Genomic DNA, 15,164 nt, shown 5'->3' on the forward strand with positions numbered 1-15,164 from the left:
CTGAATATAATAGAGCCATGACTCTAAAGCACATATGGATCCTTTTCACCGATAAGGAATCCATGTGGTGTAAATGGATACATTCTAACTTTTTAAAGAAGAACTTTTGGGTTGTACCCAAGCCCACCTTTTGCTCATGGACTTGGAAGAAGATTCTCGACTTCCGAGTCTCAGCCCAGACCCTTTTCAGGTGGAAAATTGGCAATGGCCGGTCGATATCCTTTTGGTATGATTGCTGGCACACAAGAGGCCCCCTCTACCTACTTTTCAACAATACGGAAATATACCAATCTCGGATCCCGCGGGACTTTTCGGTTCGGGATTTTTTCCACTCTACATGGCAACCATCAGCAACCTTCCACTCTATCCTGGAATGGATGGATCATCTTCCAAGATTAGATGATGACACTCCGGACAGCTTTACCTGGAGTCCAAACCCGACTGAATCTTTCTCGGTGGCCCAGGCCTGGAACCACATAAGGAAGAAAGGCAATCCAGCACCTTGGCACTCCTTTATATGGGACTCTCACTTGACCCCCCGCCACTCCTTTTTATTATGGATTGTGTCATTAAAACGGCTACCTACCCAGGTCTTTCTTATGCAGAATCGTCGGATTGAATCAGGTTTATGTGCTTTCGTCGTACTATCCCGCATTCCATCAACCATCTCTTCTTCGAATGTTCTTCCGCCAGGCTGGCCTCATTTTGGGCAACCAAATGCAATCTGCCATGGCGCAATCGTCCGTGGCTGGAGCTTCTTTCGTGGGCCTTCAAAGTTTGTGGAGGCACTTCCTTCCGGCACCGAATCGCTAGATTCTCCTTCGGTGCTCTTTGTCACATCATATGGATTGAGCGGAACAACTCTCTTTTCAGAAACAAGAGTATCTTTATTCCGGGAATCCGCAAACACTTGCTCAAGCTGGTGAAGGATAAAGCTCTATCCTCAGGGAAAATTGCTGACACACCTACAAATAGGCGACTCCAAAGGAACTGGGAACTCTCACCTTCCATTTTTTCATAATTTGGTTGTGTAGTTTCTCTATCTTGTACCTAGCATTGTTGGTTGTTAGTTTTTCGTTTTTGCCTTGTTGAGTGCCCCCCCCCTCTTTCGGACTTCATGTAGATTCGGGATTCGGGGTTTTCTCTTGTCATTTCCTTGTATTTGGTGATTCAGAAAAGTAATACAAACTCTTACCTTTACCAAAAAAAAAAAAAAATAGGATAAATGTGTCGGTATAACTTAGGATTTTTTGTGGCTTTTGCTCTTTATTTTATTGCACCTCTAACATATATGGCCGGCACACAACACCAAACCTGTACAATAACAATCAATTAGTTCTGTGGCCAAGAAAAATGTTTCAAAAACTAAATCTATTGATTGTCAGCTTTTCTTCTCTTTTTTTGAGGCCTGTAATTAGTATAGGATGTGTAGCAAACGGTTCATTTCACGTTGATCTTTTCTCCAACGTGAGTATTTTAAGGGAAGAATGACATTAGAAGTGCCAAAAATTATTTACAACGCACACTTTAGTATCAAAAGTTTTTTTCGAATCACTTAAGTGCTAAGTTCGGTCTAGGTCGCGAGAAATCTGACGTAACCATATTTTATTAATTTCTCAGTCATATGTGACTCACCAGCGTGCCCAGTCAACACATAACCCCTGAACGACGTCGTCTAAAAGTTATAAATAGTGATAGTTTGAGTGCCAAATTTTATTTAAAGTAATCGCTTCAGTGCCAATCATTATTAAAAAAAACAATCACTTCAGTGCTAGTCAGATTGTGCGACATCGTTTTGGATGTGAACGTGGATTAGATTTTTTAAAAAATATGTCAAGTCATATTAATAATTTTAATTTTAAATGCCACGTAATTAATTTGGCCGGAATTGACACTTAAGTGATCGTTTTTTCTCCAATTTGGTACTTAAATGATCCGAAAAAAAACTTTTGGCATGCCGTACACAACTTTTGGCACTTCTAATATTCTTCTCCTGTATTTTAAGTGATCACCACCAGAAGGTGTTGGGTGATGACACCTCCAAAGGTTAACTGTTTCAAATATGTGAGGAGCTTTACGTCCAAGAAAAAAATATGTAAGGAGCTAGACGAGGGAAGTCGCTAAAATTTTTTGATTGAATATCATAGTCATACTCAACGATGGAACTCTACGTACCCAAAGCTAGAGGATGCTCTTGTCTTTCCATGTGCATTTTCCCATTAGATGTACCTTTCCTGCCATGGTCTCTTCTTCGAAATTAGATCAAATTTCTACCACTAGAAGAAATAACAAGAGATTTGTTCTAACAGCTTGAAAACCTAAAAATCTTTAGTAATTTCTTATTTGTTAATTGTTTTTCATATTTAGGCTCTATTTGCTTCGTAATGATTTAAAAAATATTTTCTTCAAAATGATTGCTTATATCATTTATAAAAATAAATATAAAGAGCATTTAGAACTCATGATCAAGTGATTTAGGACAATACTTCAACACCCCCTCTCACTTGCAAGCCACATTATAAGAGCACGTGGAATTTGACTGATGGGGTTAGACGCACATTTGCGAAAGGGATTGTACTGCCTCTAATACCATGATAGATTTTGTGAGACCGGTGCTAACTGCTATAAAAGGTTAAGCTATTAGATAAAAGTGTGGTTTAATATATAAATATTCTAACACATACGAGACATTCATAATTAAGGCAAATAAATCTACCATCAATTATCACGGAAACAATTGAAAAAATGTTGAGAGCTAAGCAAGATAGTCGCTTTAGCTCTCGATATGCTTTCCGTCCTTCTTGTTGGTTAAGACGATCGAAGCCGAAGCTAAATTGGGGTCTTCTTCTTTGGCTTCTTCTCATTTGGCTTCATTTACTGACAAGTGCCATGTCCTCCCGTCCATTGTATAGACTTCAATTTTTTTTTAAATGCCATGTCAGACTTGAAAATTCATTAGAAAAGCCACATAGAAAAAATCGCCGGAATATCTCACCGGAGGCATTATAGTGATCGATTTTTTACTGATGTGGCACTCAAGCGATCAAAAAAGTTATATGGTACTCATGGTGTCCTTTTTTCCCACAAAAAGCTCCACACCAAAAGAAGAAATATGTGGAAGAGATAATTATGTAATTTAGGCATATTTTTGTGTGTTTCGTAATAAAGAGTACATGAGCCTAACAAGATTATTCAATGGGGGATATGTACAGTCAAAGAAGATATATACACAATCTCAAATGATATGGAATATTAAGGAAATATCCTGAATATCTCTAACTATGCATCTTCCGACTTTAATTTTTACTAAAAAATTCAATAAAATATGTTGTCTGGTTTAAGATAAACTAATAAAAGTAAATTAGCAATGGTGGACAAAATAGAAACAATTATTAGGCCAATTATCATGTAAAGCCTAGAATTTTTCACTTTTCTTTTTATAAAAAAAAATCAGTATCTAAAATAATAAAACAATTCTCCCGGAGACCATCGAATATGAACACTAAGAGAACGTCCTAGAACGTCTTTGCGACGTCAGGTCAGGAATAAATGCAAAGCACTGTATAAGGAATAGACCGAACGTCATATAAAATACCAAAGCTCGAAGATCTCCGCTCTCGAAGCCGAAGGTCGTTTGCTGTCGATTGCAAATATCACAAAAATCACGGGTAGAAACTATGGGAGACGCACCACCGAAATAAGCTACATTCAGCCGCCCCTAATGAATAGGGCGTCGCTGATACAAGATCGATATGAGTTTGGTTAGGGTGGCTTTGAATTGTAGGACATGTCACACATTCAAACTAAGACACCACCAAACTCCCTTTCCCTCGCACGTTTTGTCGTTCCACGCCCACAAATAGAGAATCTGCGGGAAAAGTGCCAAAAAAGTCCTAAACCTTTTGCATTAGTGCCAATTTAATCCTAAAACTTTTTTTTGTGCCAATTCAGTCCTAAACCTTTTGCATTGGTGCCAATTTAGTCCTAAACCTTTTTTTGGTGCCAATTCAGTCCTAAACCTTTTAAATTGGTGCCAATTCAGTCCTAAACCTTTTGTTTTTGTGCCAATTTAGTCCTTTCGGTCAATTTTGATCGAATTTTGCTGATGTGGACGCCTGCCAGCCGGCAGCCGGTTACCGGCGCTGACGTGGCGCCGATGTGGACAACTTAATATTATTTTAATATTTTTTGAATTTTTATTTTTTTTCCTTTTTTTTTCTTTTTTTTTCCACTTTTTTTTTTGTCTCTCCGTCCTCCCTCTGGCCGGTCGCCGGTCCGGCGACCGGGGACCGGCCAAAGGCCAGAGGCCGGCGAGCTCAACCTCGCCGGCCACTGGCGAGGGCGGGCGTCGCCTTGGTCGGGTCTCGCCCAACCATGGCGAGGCTCAAGCCCTCGCCGGAGGCCGCGGCGAGGGCGAGCCTCGCCATGGTCGGGCGAGGCCCGACCTCGCCGGATCTGGGGAGGTCGAGCCTCACCCGACCAAGGCGAGTCTCGAGCCCTCGTCGGAGGCCGCGGCAAGGGTGAGCCTCGCCATGGTCGGGCGAGGCCCGACCTCGCCGGATCTGGCGAGGTCGAGCCTCGCCCGGCGACCTCGCCAGATCCGGCGAGGCTCGAGCCCTCACCGGAGGCCGTGGCGAGGTCGGGCGAGGCGAGACTCGCCCTTGCCGCAGCCTCCGGCGAGGGCTCGAGCCTCGCCATGGTCGGGCGAGGCCCGACCTCGCCGGATCTGGGAGGTCGAGCCTCGCCCGACCAAGGCGAGGCTCGCCCTCGCCGGACAAGGCCGCCCTCGCCAGTGGCCGGCGAGGTCGAGCTCGCCGGCCTCTGGCCTCTGGCCGGTCGCCGGACCGGCGACCGGCCAGAGGGAGGAGGGAGAGACCAAAAAAAAAAAAGTGGAAAAAAAAGGTAAAAAAATAAAAATTCAAAAAAATATTAAAGTTGTCCACGTCGGCGCCACGTCAGCGCCGGTGACCGGCCGGCAGGCGTCCACGTCGGCAAATTCCGATCAAAATTGGCCGGAAGGACTAAATTGGCACAAAAACAAAAGGTTTAGGACTGAATTGGCACCAAAAAAAGGTTTAGGACTAAATTGGCACCAATACAAAAGGTTTAGGATTGAATTGGCACCAAAAAAAGGTTTAGGACTAAATTGGCACTAATGTAAAAGGTTTAGGACTTTTTGGGCACTTTTCCCGATAATATGCTATGATGGTTGTTGTTGCACATGAATGAGCTCTAATTGAAGCTTCTATTATTGATTGGTTGAACAAAGGGGTCCCATACCTAAGTCACAATCTAGGACAATAGTTATTGACGATTTAGTGAAATTACTTTGTCTAATGATAAAGTCTAATTATATCCGAACTTTCAAGTATCTCACAAAAGAACACAAAATTTGGCTTCCAACCCAAAAAGTCCGCCCTTTTAGCTTCTATCTATAGTAGTTGTTAGAAACTCGACATGTTGATCGGAATGTACTATATATCTCTCGGATTTAGGTGACATGGAGCGAGGGTCGATGAAAAGACGGCCGCATCACTCCATAAATTGCTAAAGAAAAGTGAGAAATATTGGTTAGTCTTTGCTTTCCAACCTAGTGAGAGGCCACTCCACTCACTGATCATCACATTGTCCGAATGGCATCTACTCGTCGGAGCTTTCACTCTCCTTTCTCTCTCTCTCCCTCCATTGATGTTGAAGCAGGCTTCCTTACTGATAAAACAATCTCTCTCCCTTTGCTTCTTCGCTTCCTCTTCTCTTTTTCTTCGCTTCCTCGACTTCCCCTTTAGGCAAAGCAAATCATCTCCGTCCGACAATGGCTTTACACTGCAAAATCACCTCTTCACTCTGCACTTGACCTCTCTTCTTCAACCCTCACATCAGCCATCTCCGAATGCCCTACTCTTCTCGCTCTCTCTCAAGACCCCTCCTCTCTTGCAGCCCACCCACCACGGCCCTAGCTTCCATGCCTTCGCTTTCAAAACAGCGAGCCCGACAGCCTCGGACTCGGCCCGGATCGTTCAGAAAGTTTTCTTCTTCCTGCCCAGGGTCGATCCGGCTGAGGGTCACGCCCAGATTAAGGAAGTGAAGTTCGTGAAGAGCAGTGGGAGGGCCAAGGACTGTCCCGAAATGGGAGGCCCAAGTTTGCAATTATGGGTCCGTCTAATGGGGGCAAGTCTTGGCATATCAATGCTCTGGTTCAGAGGAAGAAGGAAGTTACAGTTAAATCCAAGAAACCAGGTCCTTTCTATTCCTTATGGTTTTACTTTGTTCACGAGGGATGGGCTGATTAATTGATGTATTTTGCAGGCAAGAGAGCTTATAAATCGCTTCTTGGTGAACAAGAGTTGGTACGTTGTGGATTTGCCGGGTTACGGGTGAGCTTTAAGCACCTGGCTTTTGGCTTGCTTAAATTTTTCAGCTGTGTGGCGGCTTATAAATGCAAAAAAAAAATCACAGAATGTGAAGTAATATGTACGTTTCGTTTCTGGGAATGCTGCCACTAATCGAGTGAGGTAAGTCGATTCAAAGCTGTTAGAGTGGGAAACTGGAAAATCGTTGGATCACAACTTGTTGACGAGCCTTCAAAACTTGATTAATTGCGCTCAAATGGTTTAAGCATTTTTTACCTGTCACTTTGGATATGCCAAGGTAGTAATTCTTTCAGCTAACATGTAGAGGCTGGAAATTCCGTCTCCAACTTAAGGTCTTTCTGTTCCTCACGTAGTGGACCCTTTGACAAGCGGCAAAGGATTAGTTTCCGTCTTTCGATATAAATCGTGAAGTGGAAGAAGTAAATTTTTACATGCTTTGTCTTCATACTATGCTTTTTCATTGTTGCCTTTGTCAATCAACAGTTCCATGGAATGAGTAGAATAAAAATAAACAGTTAAAGGATTCTTCGAGCTAAAAGATTAGTTTTGCTAATTAACTCTCCCACAAAAATAGCTCTCCATTCACTCTTTTCATTGCCGCTTATCTATCATAGCTGACAGAGGATACGAGTAAAAATTACCAAGTCAGTGAGTAGAATGTTGATAAACAAAGGTCGACTCAAGTGACAAAAAGGCTCCGTTGACGGAGTGAGAATGAAGTAACCATCCAAGTATTGAAGCCAACAATTTTGGATGCAACTGCATGAGAGATATTCGTTCAAGGGGGAACTTAAGGCAATCGTAGAGTAGTGGAGCCAAGAAGTTCATGAGCAACTGATAGTGAAAATTGTGGAAAAGTGGAAAAGACAACTGTGGAAGTAGCGGAGGAGAAGCAATCATTGAAGCGGTAGAGTGGTTCATTTTTTAGTAACTGTTGGTAATAGAGATTGCTGAATTGTAAGAATTGCATAGGGTATATTCAATTTCTTTTTTAATCGTTGATAACTATCGGTAGTAGATATAAATACTTCAATTGTAGTTTGTAGAAGAGACCGCCAATCAATCAAAGAAAACCAATAGTTCAATTTTTTCTTCCTATTTTTTATATTTCATTACCTTTACATGCTTAGACACGATTATCTCCAATCTCACATTTTTAATTTTCTCTTGGTTTGCGTTTCCTGTTTAAGAATTAACAAAGGACTATTTATACCCTTTGTTGATTTACTCGTCGATCCATGCTTTGAAAAGTATTTCCTCGACACTTTTCGACAAAACAAGTTGATTGGATTACAATTACATCTAGCAAGCTCGTGCTATGCATGGGAATTGATGGATTAATTTCGTGGTTACTCCAAAATCCATTAGATATTATTAGCAATGCGCTAATCTGTGGCAAATCATTACTGAAATTAGACATATAAAAATATGAATGATAACTTTGTTTGTACGTAATACATATTTTGCTATTATGAAATGTTTGAAAAGTCGATCAAGCAAGAGTTGCCAGGAATGTGATTATGCAATTTTTCAATAACATGAATTTTAATCTTCATTCAACTATGAGTTAATATGTGCTCTAAATGCCATACTCTTCAAATTTGAAAAGTTACTCTCTCTCCCTCTCTGAACCTTTTTTCGTCTCTTGCACTTCTGGAGGGTGCACTTCTGGAGGGGAGGGATTTGACCTAGATCTCTCCCTCCCCTCCTAGTTGTTTTTCCTTTTATTTTCTTATTTTTCTTTTGATCTAGTTTTAGATCTGGAAGCTTTGCTCTCCCAATCTTATATCAGGGAACTTTTCTCTCCGATCTAATTCTAGATTTTGGAGTTTTACTGATTAAGTACTACAAAAAAAACTAGGATTTTCTTTGAAGCGAACTGGATACCTGGGCTTTAGTTATTACGATCTTCTAGATTTGTTTACTCTAGCCTCTGTCTTCTTGTATAGTCCTCGCGGAACCACCTTTGACCTCGTCTGGACATCTCCATGTCCTAATTGGGTCACAGGCTGGTTTTGGCTTTAGGTTGTATTGGTTTAATGAAAAGTAATATATACATTTACCTTTACCAAAAAAAAAAAAAAAAAACTAGGATTTTGCCACGAAAATTCGCGACGAAAAATTTTTCGTCTCAAATTTGCGACGACTTTCGCCACAAAAACTAAATTCGTCGGAAATTAGCGACGAAAAATTTTTCGTCGCAAATTTCCGATGAATTTTGGCACGGAAAGTTATTCGTGGCAAATTTGCAACGACTATTGCGACGAAAAATTATTCGTGGCTAATTTGCGACGGAAAAAAAATTTGTCGCTAAGTTGCGACACAGAAAATCATTTTTGTGATATCCATCCCCACCCCCAATTTCTCTCTCTCAACTGATTCCTCATATCCCCCTCGCTGTTCTCTCTCCCTCTCTCTCTTTCGTTTCTCTCGATTTACCTATCTGAGCGGTACCAGTAGGAAATACTCTTCCTCCGATGGCTTCCTACCAATTACTTGCAATTCTTTGTAACTAGCAGACTGCTAGCGTCACATTTTCCTCCTCCTTGCACCTCAATATCTCAATGGTCTTTTCCAATTCCTCTACCGAAAGTGACGCAATCTCAGGATCACCTTTTTCCCATCAAACTGAAGGAGTTTCAATTTCAGAAACCGCTCAACCAACTAATACATCTGTCTATTAGCATTTCCTTGACCTTAATCAGGACTTTCATTATTACCAATAGCAACATCTGCAGCGACCTCAACAGCCTGAGCTTTAGTGGCAGCTTGCTCTTGAGCCTGCCTACCTATAAAATTACCACACTTTCTCAAGTGTTCTCACGACACTATCCACTCGCGGGTCCATTGCTGCTTGGCCCTCAGAATTTGGTTGGCCCCTTATACCCCTACCTCTCAAGTTCATCCTTACAAGTTTCTATCAATACTTACTTACCTGCTATAATTCCACTCAGGAATTAGAGACCTAAACCAAGCTAAACCGGTCTAAGGTCCTAGGCAGGTAACTATCACAACTGCAATCAACCAGTCAGCATGCGGCTAATCACAAACAACACAAGACCTCAATCAAGGAGGTACACATACTTACCTCAGGTCCTTCCGCACCTGCACTTCAATCATCACAACCATCAATTCACTCAATCAATCAATCACCACAAACAATCTGGAGGCACGTATAGCTTATCCCGCCTTATGACTCGCTAAGGTCTCCCAAATTTCTACCCCAAGGTCACTACTCCTTATCACTCCAAACTTCGACCAGTATAGATCGAGCTGTCATCGCTCTGATACCAAATCAACACGTGATGTCACGCCCCGAACCCCATCGAGCACGCAACACACTTCTCTGGTCGAACATAGCGACATCCCAAACAATCGCCGACCCAATTAAACTTATCAGAGATTTATCAATCAACGAAAGCCACGATCAATACCCGGACAATAATAACTGGGGTAAACAGGGGAGATTAACCACATCTATTACTCATTCAAACTTATACAATATCCACAATTTACACGGCACAATATACATGAGCACACCGAACTTTTACTCTATAAATCACAGACGTTCAAAAAGATCAGCAGCCTGGGTATACCTATCACCAAAATAATACGCTTCAAAAAGCCTATTCCCAACCCCTACACTAGCCCCTACGCCCTCTGCTTGGCATCCACTCCGAATCTCATTCCCTCTGAACCTCTTGCTCGTCTGCTGGGCACTCTACCACGTCATGGTCGGTGTGCATCAGTATCCCAAAACACTGCGGCGATGGAGGAAGATTCATTGCTCAGGCCAGGGTTCTGAAAATGTTAGTTGAAACAACCATGAGATCACATCTCAATAAGCACACACCCTAAACCCCACCTAGGCTATCACGTACCTCCAGACAATCACCAAACACAATCACACACATAATCAGCACAACGCAGGCACATCAATTATTCTTACCAAGGCCTATCCTGCTTGCACCCTGCACGTTAGTCATATTCATACTATATGCAATCACACGCATGCTCAATTCACATTTCACGCATTCTCGCTTGCCTCATCACATTTCTTTCCGTACCACGCGCCAGTGACCCGCGTTACAGTACACGCCTCAGGTTCACTGCGACCAATTATCACAACACTTCAGGGCCCGCGTTACAGTACACGCCTCAGGCCATGTTTCTTGCCCGCGTTGCAGTACACGCCTCAGGCTCAACTTCTACCACCTACTGCGCAACCCGCGTTGAAGTACACGCCTCAGGCTGGCAGTCTTCCAGTAATATCGGGCATCGTCCTGCGTTGAAGTACACGCCTCAGGACGGTACAATTCCCACGATCGCACATGCCACACCACATTCACTTTCTTGCTCATGCATATGCTCAACAACCACTTGCCACTCAGTTAGCCAATCACACGCGGCCCGTGCACGCAACAATTCACATACATTTTTCATGCTCACCAAGCATTCGATATGGCCTATTTGACAATTCATTCAGTCCGGCCCAAGCGTGCACACAATCAAGCATATTTCAATCCATCAAATCTCGGTACAATAAACACACAAGGCCACTCACGGCCCACAAACACAACCACATCACAGCCCATTCAAACCGACACAAATCGTCTCCAAATCGGACTATATGTCCGTCATTTCAATCCACAACGTCCGGCACTCTAATCAGTCTCACTCCAGCCCCGAAACATCCTCATTTCATCCTCAAATTAATTCATACAACACATATTCAAGCATAAATTCCAGTCCTCTTGGCAGCAACTATTCAACCTCGACACCCCCATCATTCCGCTCATAAAAATGAATATCCAAAGAATCGGGGTAATTTTGGGCAGTTTACACAGTGATCGAAATCTCACCAAAATAAATAGTAAACGAACTCCAAAAATTATAAATTTTGGATATATCATAAAAAACATCTTAATAAAAATTTCTTACGAAGAACACGAAATCCGGTTTAATCTACAACCATGCCTTTTTGTCCCTCGAAATCAGACCAAAGTCAGTTCGCTCTAACAGACTGTTTTGTCCTCAAAATACATTTCTTTCAACACCCAAATCACCTTGAAAAGCCTTGAAATTTTTATATGTCATAGAAATGAAAGTCACCAAAAAATTTTGTGAAGGAATTTTGTTTAAAATAGATCTGGAAAATTTTATAAAAATTCGGCAAGACAAGAAGGTCGGGATGAACAGTGTTCCGGGCAGTTTTAATACGGTCCGAAAATGGGTTTTCGTACGACCCAAATGGCCTCCAAAAATTCCAAATTTAAAGTATGTTATACTTCAAGATGTGAGGAAAAACTTTCGTGAAGGACATCACCCCTGATTCTGCCTCCAAAAATCTTCACAAAAATAGTAAGTCGAAGACGTACAGTAACCGCGAATCCGAGATTCACAACAACTTCAAAAATTCAAGTTCTAGCTCTAACCCAGCTCATAAATCAGCCTTAACTAGCCCCTAAATTGGTCTCTAGATCACCATAATCCAGCCCACTTCTCAGCCGTGATCAGTCCACAATTCCCGCACTTAATTCCATCACAATCAGCCCCTAATCCAACGCTAAACAGCCCCTAAAACCACATTAAACTGAGTCTAAACTAGTTCGTTAATACCCGACATCCTAAATAGGGTTTAGCGACTTACCAAACTCTAGACTAACGCGGTTAGAGTGGAAAGCGGTGGCGATCGGCGGGGACAGCGGCGAACGGCGGCGCGGCTTGGCGGCTTGGGTGAACGGCGAGCGGCGGCGGCCTTCCTTGGCCAACCAGCTCACGGCCAAGAGAGAGAATCCGAAGGGAGAGGGAACGGCGTGAGGGTCAGGGCTGCTCGGTGGCGTGTACGGCGGCGACCGGACAGGAGTGACTGGCGGCGGCAGCGGTGAGGGCGCGGTGGCGAGCGGCCAAAGGGGCGATCGACGATGGAGGAAGGGGGAGAGAGAGTGGCCGAGAGCTTGGGGGGGGGGGGGGGAGAGAGAAGAGAGAGAGGGGGTCTAGACTTAAATAGTGACATTTGACCAACTTTGGCTAATTACCATCTTGCCCCTCTCTCACAAACGAAATCGACGGCCCAAATTCGATCTTATCTTGAAACCGACGGCCGAGATCGAATCTTACCCAAAATATCCAAGGGCAATTCAGGAATTTCTCAAAAATTCCAAGGGTAAAATTGTCATTTTCCAAAACTAGGGCAAAATTACCAAAATACCCGTCCCTCATAAAACATGCCCTTCATAAATTCCCAACGGCAAAATGGTCACTTTTCCATTTTCTCGCCGAAATTGAATTTTCCTGAAGGATTCGGGCAAAGCCGAAGCTGCACGTTCCAACCACAACGTCGTCCTAACGTCCCATCGTGACTTCCTAATTTTCCGATGTCCAATTTGGGCTCAAATAAATAATCGAATTTCATTAAATGTAACTCAAGTGTTTTTCAAACTAACGGGCGGCTTTTGGGGGAAATTCGTATATTCGACTCGTGACTGATGATAAATCGAGTCACGTGCAAGTTCACTCGGTTCGTGACGACTTCGGTTGTCATTTAAATCGTGAGGATCAATTACTAGATCCGAGGGGCACGATCGTTCGGTATAGGTTCAGGATCATTCGTCATTTCATTTCGTGGTCCAGCGGAATCACCCGCGATCCACTACTATGACAGTGGCGAATTGACCCCTAGTTATCCTCGGATCGATCAGCAGTGGCTCAAAATGTCACCTCGACGATTTTATGGTCGAAAATCGATTCACGATCGAATTTTCTCTTAGTCGCACGAATTTAAATCCCTGATTAGCCCTTCCCCAATGGTTAGTATCCCATGAATGATCAATTCCGGGCGAGAATTAACTACGAGTACATTCATAAAACTCAGTATTTTCTAAATCCCAAATGGACCAATTTTCAGGATGTCACAACTCTTCCCCCTTACAAAAATTTCGTCCTCGAAATTTACAATCCAACTTACGACTCAAATAACTGGGGGTATTGACGTTGCATCATCTCTTCACTTTCCCATGTCGCGCCTTTCGTGCCGTGGTGTTCCCAAATCACCTTGACCATGGGGATCGACTTGTTCCTTAGAACCCGTTCTTTCCGATCTTCAATCCTTACTGGTCTCTCGACATATGACACCTTGTCATCAATTTATATCTCCTCATAATTCAGCACATGAGTCGGGTCCGGTTATACTTCTTTCTCCTACCTCGTCCCAGCACACAGGCGTCCTACAAGCCCTGCCATATAGCGCTTCAAAGGGCGTCATTCATATGCTCTACTGAAAACTATTGTTATAAGCAAACTCTGCTAAAGGTAATTGTTCTTCCCACTTACCCTGAGAATCCAACACACATGCCCGAAGCATATTCTCTAAAGTCTGAATCGTCCTCTCAGACTGGCCATCCGTTTGCGGATGATAAGCAATACTAAACTGCAATTTCGATCCTAACGCCGCTTGCAGACTTTTCCAAAAATTAGCGGTAAACCTAGGAGCACAATATGAGGTTATCGACACTGGTACCCCATGCAAACGAACTATCTGCTGCACATACAACTCAGCATATCGATCTAATGCGAAATCCTTTCGCACAGCTAAAAAGTGTGCCGACTTGGTCAATCTGTCGACAATCACCCAAATAGCATTATGGCATCTTTGACTCCTTGGTAATCCCGTCACAAAATCCATAGTTATATGCTCCCATTTCCATTCTGGGATTTCCAATGGTCTCCATTACCCTCCAGGCTTACAGTGTTGTGCCTTCACTTGTTGGCTGGCACGCCAATCACTTGGCCATATGCTTGGCCACATCATTTTTCAGTTTATTCCACCAATAATGTTACCACAATTTCTGGTGCATTTTCGTGCTGCCCGGGTAAATATCATGACTGCTCCTATGAGCTTCCGATAAAATCTCTTCTTAAGCTCCAACTCATCGGGCACACACAAACATCCTCAAAACTTCAAAATTTCATCCTCGGACACTTGGAAGTTCGGTTCCCCTTAATGTTATCCATTTCTAGAATTCTTTGAATTACTTGATTCGCAGACCGCAAGATCTTACTCTTATTCTGAATCTCCGATTCAATCCTCAGAGTGGCTAGCCAGCTTGAGATTTGACTTATTTCGAATCTAAACCCTGAGTCTCGTACTCTTTCTAACAATGCCCATTCCTTACCATCAAATGTGCGATACTTAACTTCAGACTCAATACATCCGTTACCCGGTTGGCCTTTCCGGAATGATACCAAAGGTCACAATCATAGTCCTTTAACAACTATATTCACCGACACTGCCTCAGACTTAACTCATTTTGCGAAAACAGATATTTGAGGCTCTGGTGGTCTGCATAAATTTAAATTTTCTCTCCACATAAATAGTGTCGCCACATCTTCAGGGCAATTACTATTGCAGCTAATTCTCAATCGTGCGTCGAAATAATTCATTCCATGCGGCCTCAATTGGCGCGACGCACATGCAACTACCCTTCCATACTACATCAAACATATTCAAGTCCTATTAATGACGCGTCACTATAGACCTCAAATCCTCCTGATCCAGACGGAATAGTCAAGATCAGGGCAGTTGTCAGCCTATGCTTCAACTCCTGACAACTCCTTTCACATTTTTCATCTCACTCAAACTTAGTTTCCTTTTTACGCAGTCATGTCAACGGCCTGGCTATCGACAAGAATCCTTCTACCAAACATCGACAATAACCGGCCAATCTTAAGAAACATCGAACCTCCATCACTAATACCGGTCTTGGTCACTTAGTCACGGCCTCAATCTTTGAC

At 42.9% G+C, this 15,164-nt stretch overlaps 1 protein-coding gene across 1 annotated transcript; it reads left to right on the forward strand.

Annotated features, from left to right (window-relative positions):
* The first annotated feature begins 5,688 nt into the window (after positions 1 to 5,688).
* Positions 5,689 to 7,467, forward strand: LOC130140993 (GTP-binding protein At2g22870-like). Its single transcript, XM_056321560.1, has 3 exons — positions 5,689 to 6,237; positions 6,307 to 6,374; positions 6,986 to 7,467. The coding sequence occupies exons 1-3, from the start codon at positions 5,689 to 5,691 to the stop codon at positions 6,987 to 6,989; spliced, it is 621 nt and encodes a 206-aa protein (XP_056177535.1). The 3' UTR covers positions 6,990 to 7,467.
* The last annotated feature ends 7,697 nt before the right edge of the window (positions 7,468 to 15,164 follow it).

This window comes from Syzygium oleosum, unplaced genomic scaffold (assembly GCF_021117445.2).
Source record: "Syzygium oleosum isolate NSW1041296 unplaced genomic scaffold, Sole_v2.1 Sole_v2.23, whole genome shotgun sequence".
Taxonomy (NCBI): Eukaryota; Viridiplantae; Streptophyta; class Magnoliopsida; order Myrtales; family Myrtaceae; genus Syzygium; species Syzygium oleosum.

What these genes read in the sequence shown, in the direction of transcription:
- LOC130140993 (XM_056321560.1), top strand. Translation starts at nt 5,689, where the DNA reads ATGTTGAAGCAGGCTTCCTTACTGATAAAACAATCTCTCTCCCTTTGC. An exon ending in AGTTAAATCCAAGAAACCAG is followed by an intron (nt 6,238 to 6,306) that starts GTCCTTTCTATT and finishes TGTATTTTGCAG; the next exon opens with GCAAGAGAGCTTATAAATCG.